This window comes from Mastomys coucha, unplaced genomic scaffold, assembly GCF_008632895.1.
Source record: "Mastomys coucha isolate ucsf_1 unplaced genomic scaffold, UCSF_Mcou_1 pScaffold6, whole genome shotgun sequence".
Classification (NCBI taxonomy): Eukaryota; Metazoa; Chordata; class Mammalia; order Rodentia; family Muridae; genus Mastomys; species Mastomys coucha.
The window spans coordinates 8,836,710-8,853,078 of NW_022196912.1; the positions used below are offsets into that span (position 1 = coordinate 8,836,710).

General features: G+C 43.5%; 1 protein-coding gene and 1 long non-coding RNA gene across 10 annotated transcripts in view; one reads left to right on the plus strand and one right to left on the minus strand.

Annotated features, from left to right (window-relative positions):
* Positions 1-16,369, plus strand: part of LOC116080827 — a 30,620-nt gene that overhangs the window by 9,573 nt on the left and 4,678 nt on the right. The window contains exon 3 of one of the 2 annotated variants that reach the window (XR_004114627.1): positions 11,284-11,388. This is a non-coding gene — a long non-coding RNA (uncharacterized LOC116080827). Of the gene's footprint in view, positions 1-11,283; positions 11,651-16,369 lie in introns of those variants that run through there. The other variant, XR_004114626.1, reaches the window with a different exon arrangement.
* Positions 559-16,369, minus strand: part of Plekhh2 (pleckstrin homology, MyTH4 and FERM domain containing H2) — a 106,210-nt gene continuing 90,399 nt past the window's right edge. For all 8 annotated transcript variants that reach the window (XM_031357432.1, XM_031357430.1, XM_031357429.1 and 5 more), the window contains 6 exons: positions 12,664-12,805; positions 7,938-8,083; positions 7,067-7,196; positions 4,259-4,345; positions 2,230-2,364; positions 559-936 (listed from right to left, as the gene is read on the minus strand). In XM_031357432.1, the coding sequence (XP_031213292.1) occupies positions 751-936; positions 2,230-2,364; positions 4,259-4,345; positions 7,067-7,196; positions 7,938-8,083; positions 12,664-12,805 (826 nt within the window). In that variant the 3' untranslated portion in view covers positions 559-750. The remainder of the gene's footprint in view (positions 937-2,229; positions 2,365-4,258; positions 4,346-7,066; positions 7,197-7,937; positions 8,084-12,663; positions 12,806-16,369) is intronic.

The following is a 16,369-nucleotide window of genomic DNA, read 5'->3' on the forward strand; positions in this document are numbered from 1 at the left end:
TGTCCTGGAACTCACTCTGTAGACCAGGCTGGCCTTGAACTCAGAAATCCACCTACCTCTGCCTTCCAAGTGCTGGGATTAAAGGCGTGCGCCACCACTGCCCAGCCACTACCTCATTTTAAATGACACACTCCAGTGATCTGCAGAGGTGGCAGGGTACACACTTCCTAACCCCAAGTGGAGGTCGCTCTGGTTAGTGGTCTGTTGTCTCATGTAATGATGCCCAGCGTCAGACAACTTATTGCACTTGCTCTAAGAATTTGCCCCCTGCATATGTTCCCATAGCTGACTCCTACACTAAACCTCACTCCGTCCCAAAGGTCACCTCAGTAGCTAAAGGCACATTTGACTACAGTACTTGCATTCCTTGGCAGTGAGCTTTTCCAGATAGTCAACTGGTTACCAAATGAGAGTGTGGAATCTCCCTTTCAAAAGATTGCCAGGATAAGCAAACTGGGAAGCCTTCCTGCACAAAGTCTAATGGCCCTGAAGGGAGATGGGGGAGGGGGTGGTAGTGGAAAGACAAATTCTAACCTACTTTGTCTAAGACACAATGAGTGTGTTGACACATTTTGTGTTTATTGTTATCTAAATATTAAGAGTAAGATAAGAGAGTAACCCATTACTGCTAAAGTTTGGAGTGCTGGTGTATGTATGCGCCATGTCGGCAGGGTGTAAACGCTTGCTTGCAGCTGGATGGCAGCCACGTAGCGGAGAAGGAGTGAAGGTTCAGGCTCAGGCTCAGGAGTTTCAGAGTAAGGTAGGGCCTTTGGTGGGTCTGCTGTTGGGTAGAGGGGGCTCGCTGCCCATGGCCCTGGCTTGGGGCCCCTGGGTCCTGGTTGAGAGCAGTGCTGGGGCAGAGAGGTGGTGAAACGCTGTCTTTTGCTGATAGAAGTTGTTGATATAACTGGCGATCAGAAGGGTAACTTCAAGAATCTAAAACGAGAAAAGACACCCTGTCAGGCCCCTGAGAAGCTCTCTGGTCTCATTTGCATTTGGCCAGCCTAGCTCCATCCATGTCCTTCTCTCTCTCTCTCTCTCGGCAGAGGTTCTCAATCTGAGGGTCCTGATTACTTTGGGAGTCACATGTCAAATATCCCACATATCAGATACCTACATTATGACTCATAACAGTAGCAAAATTACACTTATGAAGTAGAGAGGGAATAATTTTATAACTGGAGGTCACCATAACATGAGGAACTGTATTAAAGGGTCACAGCATTAGAAAAGTTGAGAACCACTGTTCTAGATGAAACAAAGGTTTAAAGAGCCTGGCACCATGAAGGTACCCCGACATTCGCCAGTGGACAGCAAGAGTGACTCTCAAAGTCCAGTTAAGCTTAGTGACAATGGTAGGAAATGTGACGGTTGTCATGAAAAGAGTTAGAGTGTCATATCAATCCTATGAAAATGAAAACAGTGAAGGTACCATGGACTTTTGCACTCTGTGGTTAATTGCACTCACTTAAAGCATAGAGCCAGCTAGCGAAGAGCTCTACCATGAAAACAGACAAACAGGGCTTGAGAAATGGCTCAGCAGGTAAAGGTACTTGCCTCTGATCCTGAGGATCAGGCTCTAATCCCTAGGATCCACCTGGGGGTGGAAGGAGAAGCCCAGCTCCCCCAAGTCATCCTCCCTTACATGAGCTGTGGCATGCACACAGAGACACACACACATGACATAAATGCCATAAAAATATTTTTTAAAGTTGAAAGTTCTAGGGAAAGCAGTTTCTTATTCTTTTAAAATAAAATTAGATTTTTTTTCCCCTAACACTAGACTTGAATCCCATGACTCCCCTACTGAGCTCCCCCTCAGAGCTGAATGACATATTAGGATACAACCTTTTAAAAAGCTGCTTTACATAGAGACACTGAAACTATAGTGTGTTACATATAGCAAAGGAACAAGGACATCTTAACTATATAACTCTGCTATACAGTGATGAGTTGGTAAAACAAATAACTCCACGTAGATACGCCATATGACCTACCCACAATACCTCCACTCTGCACATATGCTCTTTTGAGACAGGGCTCTAAAGTAACCTCGATGCCTTGAACTCCAGCCCTCCCGATCTCACTTCTGAACGCCAGCAACCACTGCTCTTGAAACTTCCCTTCACCAGGCATTGGCCTACTTGGAAATTTTCACTTAGTTACTTTTGTTTTGTCTTGTTTTGAGACAGGTTCTTTCTGTAGCCCTGGCAGAAAGGGTTCACTCACCTTGTGTTTTGTCATGGCAAAAAGTAACTTCTCTGTCGGCCCGTCTTTTGACTGTGTACTAATGACTACCATAAAATCCTCTTGATAGCCTCCAAAGGTCATCAGACCCTTGTACGTATAGCTGACCACTAGTCTCTTCAAAGAGAAGGGAAAGGAACTGTTATGTTCTGATCATACTAAAAAAGATGGATACCGATACATTACAGCAAATGTAAACATATTTTTCTAAGATCAAATCTATTTCAATTACTGTTAATTATATTATATATTATGTATTATAATATTAACATTATATATTAAATTAATATTATATTACACATATAATATTAAGTTAATTTAGTTAATATTAAGTTAATTAAGTTAATTTAGGGATCATCAACCTATACCACCAAATATACATTTGACCCCGAGAAACTCAAATTAGGAAATTATCTTGAGGCCAGCCTGATCTACAGAGAGAGTTCCAGGAAAGCCAGGCTACTCAGAGAAACCCTGTCTCGAAAAACCAAAAAAAAAAAAAAAAATTAGGAAATTATCAACACCTATATTCACAGCACCCAGTAGAAAAATCACTGTTAATATATTTTTACATATTCACTTAGATTTCTCTATAATGTTGATCCACATAAAACCGATCATTTTAAGGCTCAAATGATCAAACACTGTATTGACAGATCAATGTCTGGGCAGACTTTGATACAAACAGAAACAGCATCATCCACACTGCCCAGCAGTATGCTTCAAAACTCTCCAACACCATCATCCTGGGACAACAGATGAGCATGTAGAACACCATCTTACACAGTTACCCGGCTGCTCAAGAGCGGCCATTCTGTTAGTGTCTTAAGTAATGTGGTGTGTGTGTGTGTGTGTGTGTGTGTGTGTGTGTACACTCGTGTGCGTGTGTGCAACAACAATTGAAGAAAAAGAGACCAGAGGCCATAAGTGAGAAATGGGTGGTGAAGGCCCATGGGAGAGGCTGGAAGGAGGAAAGGAAAGGAGGATATGATGTAATTATATTTTCATTTCAAAACTAAAATAAAAACAAGAGTATTTTAGTGTTCTCTGACTGCTGCAGGGTAAAGAGCTCCCACATTGTCTCTAAAGCTGCAGTGACCACCCAGCAGTCTAGAGTGCAGCTCAGTAGGAGAGCACAGCATGTGTGAGGTCCCAATAAACAAAAATTACCCAACAGCCCATGAAATATGACAGAAAAGGGTAACGTCACATAAATGAACACACAAGGGGAATAGTTGATTTTTTTTTCTATTTTGAAAAATTGAGACAGGATCTTACAATGTAGCCCAGTCTAGCCTTGAACTTGCAACCTTCCTGTCTCGGTGTCTTCAGCTTGGGAACTCCCAGCATGTGCCACACTGTCTAGCTTGAGGCCATGTTAGATTATGTACTCTGAATTTTAGTAGCTATGTAACCTTAATATGAAACTGGTGACATCACTGAAAACTAGACAAATTATGCTCCGGAAACTTAAGTGAAACTGAAAACTTAAACTTTGACAAATCAAGTTTCTACTTTGCAATAACTTAAACATTCCTATTTTATACAGAAAAAAAACCTGTAGGGGGCCAGTTATAGGGCTCAAAGGGTACAGGTGCTTGCTGCCAAGGCTGGCCACCTGAGTTTGATCCTTGGGACCCACACAGTGGAAGCGGAGAACTGACTCCAGCAAGTTGTCCTCTGACCTCTCCTTGAATTTACTTACACACACACACACCTCAGAACCATGAGTAAATCTTACATCTTAATAATTTTCCATACTAGGCACAGCCAGTCTCCTAGTGTTTTGTAACACTAGACTGTAACATAATTTTATTTGTAAAGTGACTTTATTAGAGAATGTTAGGAAAAATATTTTCTAAGCTCAGAGGAAAATCAGAATACAGCAGGTCAGAATAGCATTCTCTTTTGTTTACTGTACTCTAAGAATACAGTAAACCTTTTGTTTACTGTACTCTAGGCAATGGGAATCAAAGATCCAATTACAGATACCAGGCTTGATCTTACTTACCATGGAGCCGTATTCTAGGATGCTCAGCCCATTCTCATGGACAGCCAGCCACACGAAATTACTGCCAAGTGACGATGGCGATATGGGCTACGGAGAAGTGAAAATATTCTGTATTATACATGCAAGATTACAGCCATATTTTTGAGTCTAAGTGCATGTAAAATCTGCCATTTTCAAACCCAGCAAAAACCTCTGAAAGTCTCTGCTAGAGCGAGAGCACTGGGGCACACTGAAGCTGCAGGGATTCCTCTTAGGCCAGCCGGTTTTCAGGCTCGAATCTTTGTTTAGTAATGTGTGCATTTGGACAAACTTCTTGTACCACAGGGGCTCAGTTTTCTCATCTTTCACACAAGAACACTAATTTTTACATCTTTTTGTTTCACAAATTACACAGGTGTCAAAAGTTTTGAGGGTCTTTGTGATGATCACACTCGTAAAGAGATGCAGCAGCAATATTTCTAAGGTGCTCACACCAGGAGGCGTGAAAGATTGCGGTGACACATGCATACTTTTCCTGGTATTCAGTGTCTATCAGAAACAGAAAAGAGGAAAGAAGAAAATTGCATGTAAACTAGAATTTCTATAAAAGTTTTTATGGCCAAAAGAAAAACATTTTATTAATTAAAAAAAAAATCTCCCACCAGAAAAATCTGGTCAAAATCCAAGCATGTTTTTGAGCATTTTTACAGTAATTGTTTTATTTGATTAATAGCTGAAATTGTAACAAAAACTTAGCTACTTCTCTTAAATCTTAGAGTGTCAAGACTATGGTGTGTGTGGGGGGCTGGATCTTATGTTGTATATAAAAAAATCTTAAGTATGAAGATTTAGTAAATCTCAACTATAGGGTTACTGCTGTCTCTACTGAGGGTAGTTTCAAATGGTTGTGGGCATCAGCAAGAGGTACAGATGTAGCTTGGTGGGGTGCGCTTGTCTAGGCTGTACAAGGCCCTGGCTCAATCTCCGTCACCATAGAACAAAAGGCCAGTGGTATTGGAGGACTGTAATTCCTTCTTGATTAAGGCTCCACTGATTGATGGATAACCAAAGCGTGGTGCATGGTGTGGGCATGTGAGGGGATATTATCCAGTCCTTGAAAAGAAAGAAAAATTCAATACATGCTGCATCACCTTTAATCCCAGCACTGGGGAGGCAGAGGCAGGTGGATCTCTGAGTGAGAGCCCAGTCTGGTCTACAGAGCGAGTTTCAGGTCAGCCTGGTCTACAGAGGCAGGACAGCTGTGATGCAGTGAGATGTACTTAGTGCCGGAGTGCTTTTAAAACTGCTTCATCAGTAGATTATTTGTCATGTGTATTTTCCCCACAATTATGAGACATGGCGGGAGGGGCACCATGAAGCTGACAAGGGAAGTGCCTCCCTGTTCTAACATTAAACACAGCATCATAGCTAATGATGGCCCAGGAAAGAGCAGTTTAAGTGTGTGTGTGCATGAATGTGTGTGTGTGTGTGTGTGTGTGTGTGTGTGCATGTGTGTGAGTGTGTGCATGTGTGTGCATGCGTGCTAGTTAGCAGCACTTCCCATGCTGAAGTTGGAGATAAAATTCAGTGTAAAACAGTCCACATTTCAAGTCTATTAATTATCCGTCTATTTTTAGACATGGTCTCATTATAATACCTAGATGATCTCTTATTACTAGTCTCAATTACTCCTGCAATTATTCTTGAGTAGCTGGGACTAAGGAGTGTGTACCACCATGGTAGGCTTATTCTTTATATTGAAAAGCAAAAATAAGTATATCCCTGAAGATATACTGTATAGATGTCATGATTCTAACATGCATACTTTTTCTGATATCTTGGTGCGTGGCTTCTAGTATCCGTAGCAAAAGTAATTTCTACCCTTAACAGCCAGTGACAGAAGATTCCTGGGACTGGACTTTTCTAGCCCACGCTGTTTGTTAAAAGATGAGAAAGCCTAGATCAGATAGTTTGACCAATCTGCCCAGCATAGACCGGCTCTTTAGCAAGTATTTATTAAGTGATAATCACTTCCAGTGGTGGGCGGCAGAGCAGGATGGTGGGCTCACTCTGCAGAGTGCACACGCACTAATGAGGAAGACAATACAAGATGGATGCATCTGTGGAACAAAAGAGTTCCAAATGGCATCATTTAAGGGAAACAAAAAGCACAAGGCACAGTTTGGGGCTGGTGGTGGCTCCAGGGGACCTGGCTTCAATGCCCAGCACCAAAATGGAAAACCAAAATGCTCCCAAAAGAAAAGGCATATGCCTTCCCTAGGGGCAAGCCACCTCCCAGGCAGGGCTGTCCCCTGCCCAGTGTTTCTGCAGCACTCCTCTGGTCTCTTCAAAGGGTACTTCCCACACAGGGCCTTCTTTACAGGCCCGTTGCAACCCTGGGCTATGCTGAGAACTGCCCTGAAGAGTGTGGTACAGCACCTTGCAAACCTTGTGCTTTATGGGTCCCTGGAGCTTATCTCAATGGTTGCCAAACAGGATGCAGTAAGCACTCACTAAGTAATTGGGCCAATGAGTGAAACAGTTATGAGTGAATGGGGGATGGCTGGAGGGAGGAGTAAAGGAGTTCAGCTAGCTCTCCTGATGGACTGGCCCAAGACTCCCAAAGTGGTTCAGTGTGAGGGTGGGTTGGGGTGGGAAGATGAGAGGGGAAGAAGAGGAAGGGACCTTCTCCATTTCCCAGCACTCCTCACTGGCTTAAATTGCTGGGAATTTTCTTAAATTTAAATGAAACTGAATATGGCGTATGAGGGTCAATGTGGCCAGATGTGTACACGGGGTGTTTATTATGAGTCCTCTTCCCATTCTTACTTTTGCAAAGAACAACTTGGCACCAAAGAATGGCCACTTCCTGGCTACTGTCAAGTAAATGCGAATGCAGTCAACCGCACTGTGTCCCCGGAGGGCCATCCATTTGGTTGAGAGTCGCTGGTAAAGCTGTCTAAAAAGAAAAAATGGACAAAAACAAAACCCGTAAGTAGACTGTCATCCTTCCAAAGAGCACACTGTTCAGCCTTGCACTCCTACCCCTCTGACCCACCCCTCACCTTTCTGAAAACCTTTCACCCAATTCTCCGGAGACACTCTAATGCTCAATACAACCTAGCAAGTAAATCGTTCTCACCTTCATGACCCCAGACCTCAGCCCAAGTCAAGGTGACTTCTCCAGAGAATATTTTCATTTCTCAAAACTCAACAGTAGTAGCCGTGCCCAAATGGTACAGTGTGGAGGAATGTTGACTGAAGTTATTCTCAGGCAGAACCCAGGGCTGGCTACCTCCACTGTACAGCTAAGACCTTCTTTAGGACCAGAATTGATCCAGGATTGAGAACAGACGAAATGGACGAAAATTACATTATTTTTACTTAAAAAGTTGTTTCAAAACTGGACAATGGCTGGTACACACCTATAAGCTCAGCATTTTGGAGAGAAAAGCCGAAGGATCAGGGGTTTAGGGCTATCTTCAGCTCATACCAAGTTTGAGGCTAGCCTGGGCTACATGCCTCCAAAACAAACCAACAAACTTTAAAAACCATGCAAACTTATTTATGCCCCCATAAAATATGTAAAACCTCTTGGGATACACTGGAATTAAATGTTCTAAGAAAGGATCCATACAGAAGATGTCACTCAATTCCTAATACAATTCTACCCCTCTATAAAGCTGAGACAACATCTCACCTTAGCTGTTCCTCGGAGCATACCTCTCGGTACCTTTTAGGGTAAAATCTCTCTATCACTTGTTTGAGGGTTTGATTTGCTTTGCACTGGTTAGTCCCAGGCCCGGCTGGAGTTGAGAAAGGTCTTTCAAAATCTCCAATATCCACCTGGGAGGAAATCCCCGAAAGGGAAAGCACAGGAGAGTGAGAACGGTTTGCAGAAAGAAAATCACTTTTGCTCTTTCCAGACAGCCTTTGTGTATGTAAAACACAACTCTACATGTCATGACTGTTCGATGGTAAAATTTATAATAATATGTATGAGCTGTTGTTTTAAATATAAATCTCACTTGAAATCTAACCTACGAGGAACTCTGTGACAAACCTTTCAGCCCATTTCCATGTGCAGCTCCTGTCCTAAGCTTCTTTTGGTGTTGTTGTGAGAGGACACTCTGCTCAAGAGAGAGAGGGCGGGCTTATTCTGGCTCGCAGGTCGTTCCATTTTATAGTCCAGACAGTAGGGAAAGCCACAGTGGTCAGCCATAATCAGGGACAGAGAGCAATGAATGAATACTTACATATTTTTTGACCTGGGTGGAGTGTGGCCAGCCATTTGACCTTCGAGCCCAGTGAAGCCTTCTCCCCTTAAGTCCCTTTTATCAGAGTACTCTATTGCAGCAATAGAAAAGAAACTAAAAACCTCGGTAGCAGTATTTGCTAAGAGAAAACAAACCTATTACTGAGTATAACACAGGACAGTCTTTATAGTGAAATAAGTTAAAATAAAAGGGGAGAAAGACTAAGAAACTTTTGCAACTGTATCAGTTGGACTTTGTAACTTTTAGAAGGGCTGGACTTTGCATATTATGGCAGTGAGGACGATGCTCACTATGCTCCTGCTAGATTTTTCTCTGTCAATGTTTCTGAACTCACCAACTCTTCCTATTAGCTGAATATTCTTAGGAATAGAGCTCTTCATCCCCTGCTGTCCCCTGGTGAGAGAATGTTTAGCTGCTATAGACCACACAACAGCCATCTCTGAAACCTATGTATCTGCCGATCACTCTTCCGACTCACCTACCAATCCCTGCACCCAAGACCATATTCGCATCCACCGTAAGTGGGTTGCTACAGGAAATATTGGGAGAGAGAAAAAGCTGAGCATCCTCTGGAGTCTGAGGCAGAATCAAATACGCTGACAAACTGTAACTAATTCCTTGGATAGGGTACCAAAGGCTGCTCAAGGAGGAAGATGGGGTGGGGAACAGTTGGATGATGCCCTCCTAAGCATCCTACCCACAGTATTCTCCAACAAACAGTTGTAGGCTCATCATGTCCCATTGGTCTCACACAGTGCTCACATCCTGTTTTAAAGGTTGCCACCCCCCCCTCAGTTTAGGCTGTGACACAACCAGCAAAGAGGTTCTAAGGAGCTCCCTCTATGCCTCCCTTGCTCTAAATCATAAGCTAACAGGCCAGTCACTGTCTGAGCCTTCGCTGAGCTCTGCCCTTCCAGCCTATACTTGTAAGTTTCTAGGTTCTTTGACTCCATTTGTGCTTGTTGATTGAGTATGGCTCTGTTCTTCAGCTCTTGTTTCTCATTGTTCCTGGTTTCTAACAGTTCCCACCTTCATGATCATGATGTCCTCGCAGAACATAAAAGTTGTCCACACAACCACACCAAAATCCTTCTCTGAAGGGCAAGTTGTACATTGTCCCTGCCTATCAGCAGGGAACATTCACACAGTTACCTGTTAAACCTAGACCAACCCCATAGCCTCTGACAATAGCTACCAGCAGTAGTACACCATTCAAGGCAACCTAACTCTTAGGAGCCTTTTGTGGCTTGTTCAAGTTCAGGATCTCCCTATCCCTATACCAGAGAGTACAGAATAAACACAGTGTTCAGAGACAGTCAACTCAGATAACCCCCTACATGCCCACACAAAATATGTGCTTTACTAGACACTTAGTAACTGAGAGATTGTCTTAGGATTTCTGTTGCTTCAATGAATCAGCATGACCATAAAGCAAGTAGGAGAGGAAAGGGTTTGCTTAGCTTATACTTCCACATCACAGTTCATCACCAAAAGAAGTCAGGACAAGATCCTGGAGGCAGGAGCTGATGCAGAAGCCATGGTGGAGTGATGCTTACTGGCTTGATCCCCATGACTTACTCAGCATGCCTTCTTATAGAATCCAGGACCACAGCTCAGGGATGGTACCATCCACAATGGGGTGGGTCCTCCCCCATTGACCACTAATTTAAAAAAATGCCTTACAGCTGGATCTTCTGGAGGCATTTTCTTAATTGAGGTTCCCTCCTCTCTGATGACTCTACCTTGTGTCAAGTTGACCTAAAACTAGCCAGCACAAGAGATCAACTCCAAGAACTCCATCACTAAGCTACAGCATTGTGCTGGTAAGATGGCCCAGCACATCTGGGTGGAGGCGCTCGCCTTTACTATCACCTGGCCCCACGTGGTAGGAGGAGAGAACCAACTCGTGCAGATTATCTTCTGACTCATGCACTCATCAACAAAATCTCAAAAAATTTGGATTTAATTTTTTTTAGAGAAGTTTTTTTGATAAAATTAGAAGCTAAAGAAATATTTTATTTTTTTAAAGCTGTGCAACATTATAAGACCTCCACAGGTTCAAATCTGCAACAGAATAAATAACTCTTCTACATTGCTTACCTCGTTTACTATGTTTTAACATTTTATTTTTTAATTTTATGTATATGAATACATTGTGGTTCTCTTCAGGCACACCAGAAGAGGGCATCAGATCCTATCACAGATGGTTGTGAGCCACCATGTGGTTCAAGTACAGATATCTTAAAAGTACTCTAAAAGAAAAGTCAGTTACTAAGTGTCCATTCTTCCAAGAACAGTGGGGAAGACTACTTCTGGGAAAGACTGCTAAGTAGGAGGGTCAGGCAAGGTGGTGGCCCTTGGGGAGGCCCCAGTCACTGATGCAAAGCTGAGCCACAAGTCACTATGAGCCACCACCATCAGGACACATGTGTGACACATTGCAGAAATTCCCCAGAGGGCCAGTGGAGCCGCTAGGAAAGATTCAGCAAGGTTCCCTGGTATACATACACCTACAAGGGAAGCTAAAGGGCAAGATGAAATTAGCAAGTGACAGAGCAGAGGCAGAGCCATTCCAGACACCTGAGACAAACCAGTAAGATCAGTAAAGTCTAAAGGAAGCAGATGCCGGAAACAAGTGTGGGTTTTGCACAGACCCAAGCTCCAGGTAGGGATAGTAACGGCTGCTGGGGTTGGGGAGGCAGCCGCCAGGGCAGATCATGAATGACCTTAGGTGTGAATGACATCTTTCTTTGCTCTTCTCTTTGTCAGGTACTAATGCTGTGTCAACAACTCGCCATGGACAAGTGTCACCATGCCAGCTTCTGGTCTCAGTACTGAGGAAAAGGACAGGTTTTCCTTCATGTCTCTTTTGGGGTATGACTTTTGCCATTCGATCACCATCCTAGCTGGAAGCTTGACTAATTCTTTGAAGAGAATGCATGTAATGTTTATAGTGTCTAACACTGTAGAGTGGACGGTCCTTGTAGAAGTCTCAGGTGCGAGCCAGCATCACAGGCAGACATGCAAAGAAATGAGCCTGCTAGTGATTCCAGTCCTCACCGTTGTGTCACAGCTGTCCCTCAGACTAAGCTAGCTGAAGCCACAGAAAAAAGAGACTAAAATCGTTTTGCATATCTGCTCAGATTACTTTTGGAGCTTTTGCTTATTTTTGCTGTGTGCTTTTCTGCTATTTGGTTTTTCGATAAGGTCTCAGTATGTATCCCAGAATGTCCCGGAACTTGCTATGTAGCCCAGGCTTGCCCTGAACTTGTAATCTTTCTGCCTTTGCCTTTTAAGAGCTAGAATTATCAGCTACAGGCAGGCATTCACCACCACACTCAACTTCAAATCACTTGTTAGGCATCAATGGCTAACTGGGGAAATCCCTTGAGCATCTATCTGTTTGCAGGGTAGCTTTGTGGGGGACCACATTGGAGAGAGCCATGGTGACCGGGGAGCAAAGGATGTGAGGTAGCTCTGAATCACAGCAGTGGAGGTTGAATGGAAGGGGTGAGCAGAGGAAAAGAAAAGATGAGGTAAGGGAGAGAGAACAGGAAAACGTGGTGGGGATCGCTGGAATGGAAGCTCCCCTGGAGGACTGGGGGGACATGGTGTGTATTTTACAGCCTCTTCTTGAGGATGAAGATTTTAATGGTTTAGGCACATTGCTGGCTAGCAGGGACTACTTCCTGGATTCCTGTATAGGCAGGCAAGACCATGGGTTTCTGTTATAATCTGGGGCTTAAATGGAGAGGTCTTCTTAAGTTGTGAACCGTTTTCCCAAAACCAGGAAGGCATGTCCTTCTCAGTCTGCCATCCTGACTCCTGAACATGCTGGGACTCAACAGACCCCAGGATCATGAGGATGGCACCTATGGGTGGCAGAGTGGGGACAAGGGCCAAGTCCTGATGGCTCTGCAGAGGTATAATGCAGTACTTATGCCTGGAGTCTTCAACGTCTCCTTAATTATGGCAAAGTGAATCCTAAGGCTTGCTGAAGGTGTCCCGTTTCACTGTGGCAGCCAGTACTGTACCCGCTCCTCAATTATGGCAAAGTGAATCCTAAGGCTTGCTGAAGGTGTCCCGTTTCACTGTGGCAGCCAGTACTATACCCGCTCCTTCCGCTAACTCAGACAATACGCAAGTTACCTGAGCTAAAAGCGCTGCCATTTCTAATGCCAGATCCTTATTCAGAGGAAAAAGGCCATTTATGATTTGATCATTTGTCTGATACAGCAACAGCAGCTTCTCTCTATCAGTCTCTCCATGAGCTTGCATTGAGAAATATAGTCTGGAAAAAAAAAGAAAAAGAAAATATTTCTTATGATATTTTAATTTTGATTAAAAATTCTACATTTATTTTGTGTGTGTGAGTGTAAGTGTGTATGTATAGGTGTGTGAGTGTATGTATGTGAGTATGAGTGTGCATGTATGTGAGTGTACTGTGAGTATATGGGTATAAGTGAGTGAGAGCGTATGCGTGTGTGAGTGTGTATATACGTGTGTGTGCATGTGTATATGTATGTAAGTATATGTGTGTGAGTGTGAGAGTATGTGTGTGTATGCCATCTCATTGTCTCCTTTTTTCCATGAAAGAAACAGAACCATGCACAAGCTAGGCAGGTGCTCAGCCACCAAGCTCTACCACCACATGGAAGACAGTGATGACACACCACATACTTCTTTAACATACCACTACAGGATACAAACAGATCACCACCATCTGGACCACACTGGGCAGACCGCTCTGAAGTGGAAGAACCTTCTAGTTATATTAAAATTTATTTATTTATTTATTTATTTATTTATTTATTTTGGTTTTAATGTCCTGAGGACTAAGTCATTGTGGTGTTTTGAGTAAGAATAACCCCCACAGGCTCACATATCTAAATGCTTAGTCACCAGGGAGTGGCCTTACTGGAGGAAGTGTGTCACTGGGGGTGAGCTTTGAAATTTCAAAAGTGTATGCCAGGCCTAGGTGGATGGGTTCATTCTCTCCTCCCCCCCCTTCTCCTCACTGCCATAATGACTTTGGACTAAGCCTCTGAAACTGTAAGCCAGCCCCTAATTGAATGCTTTCTTTTATTGACCAAGAGTTGCCTTGCTCATGGTGTCTTTCTCTCAGCAATGGAACAGTGACTAAGCCAGTCCTGGAAGAAGGGCTTAAGACTCCAAATGACATTAAATTTACCCCTGTAAAAAAAGCAGGATGTAACCAACTCTTCATTCCAATGAACTGAATAAACCCAGTTTTCAACACACTATCTTTTTTCAACGTCTTGGACATGCTAAGTAGGACATGAGGATTTTAATTAAAAAATCAACTCCAATTAACATCCAATGTCAGGGAAGGCTTTTCAGCAGATGTCTAAAAGATAATATTTGTGCATTCAGGTCTGTTTTGATTTTTTTTTTTGTCACATGCATATGAGCTTATTTAGAAAGATCAAAAAACAGCACACTCTTATTTCTTGTGGAAATAGGACATGGGCTTTTGTTTGTCTTGAGATGGGGTGGGGGCGTCTCTGTGTTGCTAAATCTGGTCTTGGGTGGCCTCAAGTGATATTCCCATCTCACCCTCCCGAGTAGCTAGGACAAGTACATTCCCCCATGCCTGGCTCAGGACATGGCTTTTGTTTGCCTGGGTGTGATGCTCACTGTGCTGTGGGGTTCTGGTTTCAGAATAAGCCACAAGTGTTAAGGATGCTCAAAGTACCAAGACAACAGGGCAGGTAAGCAACTCCCTGAGAAGCCCAACTGTTGCCATGACAACACAGTGGTGGGAAGGAGACTCTTGGTACAGTAGTTGTTAGGGGTATGTGTGTGTGTCTGTGTTTGCAATCTGGAGAAACATGGTGGGTATTTTCTGGGAGGCTCGTCCTACCCTGTTCCAATCATCTCCCTGCCAAGCCTGGTTGACAGAGCTGTTTCTAGAAGTCAACCACAGCCCCATCTCTATCCACAAACATATAGGGTTGTTAAGCAGACAGGAGGGTGTAGCTGGGCAATACGCATAGGCAATGAATGCAAAAACGTCACCAGGAGAGTGGTGTGACACCAAGAGAAGAGACAGAAAATCAAAGCCTTTACACAGGGCTCATTTCCTTAGTCGAAGTAGGAAACTCACAGTTCGTTCCCAGTGACCCACAAGGAAAGTGTGATCATTGGGAGTTCTTAATACAACCCGAATGTGTTATGTCTACAGGGAGAAAGGGACCAGTGCTTTGTCTACATTTCCAGCATGGTCCCCAGGTTCAGCCTGGGAAAGAAAAGCAAAATGCTTTAGCAAAGCAGGGAAACCAATCCCAGATAGGCATAGTTTGGGAACGTAGCACATAGGAAGGGCAGGCTCAGAGTCCTATGATAAATAGCTTGGGCCCCAACAGCTGGACAAAGCTCGGAGAACAAAGAAAGCATTGCAAAAATGAGCAAGAGGAGTCTGCATGTCAAAGCAAGAAGCTCAGCCAGGCATGGTGGTCCACACCTGTAATCCCTGCACTGGATTGCATGTGCCTGTGAGTCAAGGCCAGCCTGAGTTACACACTGAGATCCCATACTAAGAAAAAAATCCTTGGTTCTGGGATCTTTAACATGTGAAACAGGATAAGCTAGATGGTCTCTCAAGACTTTTCACCTTAGGAGCCAAAGAATGCGTGTGCTCTTAAAGTTAGCTCACCGTGGGACGGGGAATGTCAGACTATCTTCCAGAATACAGCAACTACAAACTGTTACCAAAAATAAGCTTTGATTTCAAGGAGGAGGAGGAAGAATGTCCCGAAGGAAGGACTCTTGCCGGTTTGCTTTGTTAAAGCTACACCTTGACTTTTGCAAGCATGCAGCAAGTAATAAGCAAACCAACTAAGAACTTTTTTCATGCAAGTTAGACTTCACATACTCGTTTCCAAGTGATTGTGTCTGAGAGCATGTTCAAAGGCAATTAAGTTAGACCTTTGATCCTTGAGTCCAAATAATTAAAATTTCATAACTTGCTAAATATAAACTTAGGATTCCACAATGAAGAAAATTCAGTATTTTAGTCATTACAAAGCCAGTTGGCAGAGGAAGAATCAGATCCCTGGCAGCACGGCAGGTCCCAGCTAGGTCCCCTCCCGATTGTGTCACTGGAAATTAGGACTCATTGTCTAAGCTATTTATAAACATGCTAAAGTGTGGCCATGTTTAGAAGCAGTGTTTCTCAGACATGGCTCTCTGGGCTTTGTGGACTGTGTAAACACCAATCCTCCTGCGTGGAGTTGTCTGTTGTTTAAACAATGTGGTTTCATCACGCTACCATTTCGGTCTTGGTCTTTTCTAGTGGCAAGGCCTTAAAGGCATTATTCTTATCTGTAGGTATTTCAAACGCCTTTGCCCATTTCACCTAAATTTCATTTTGGTTCCAGCTGTGGCCCTTGTAACCAGAATTGGAATGTGATAATCAAGCCAAAGGTATTCATTATTAGGAACTGTCTTAGACACGGTGGTCTTCCCATTTTGTTCCAACAAAGTCAAACTGAATTTCAACATAACCACAAAGAGATCAACAGAAGGAGACGGCAAAATGTGACCCTTTAGATGGGTCCTTCTCAGGCTTTAGGGGTATACGAATTATCCGGGATGCTGCTAAAATGCAAACTTCTGGAGGCTTTAGCAGGCAGATGTCTACTGCTTTTGCCAGACAATAAGCAGCCAAATATGAAGGCTGCCATCCATAGAAACACCAGTAGAACTATTGTGATGTGATTTTAATATGCCCGAGAGTCTCTATTCCCCTCAGTAAACTCCCAGGGGTATACTTCCTGTGTGTGTGGTCCTGGGTGGATGGTGTCTGAGAATTCACTTGGTGCAATCATCTTAC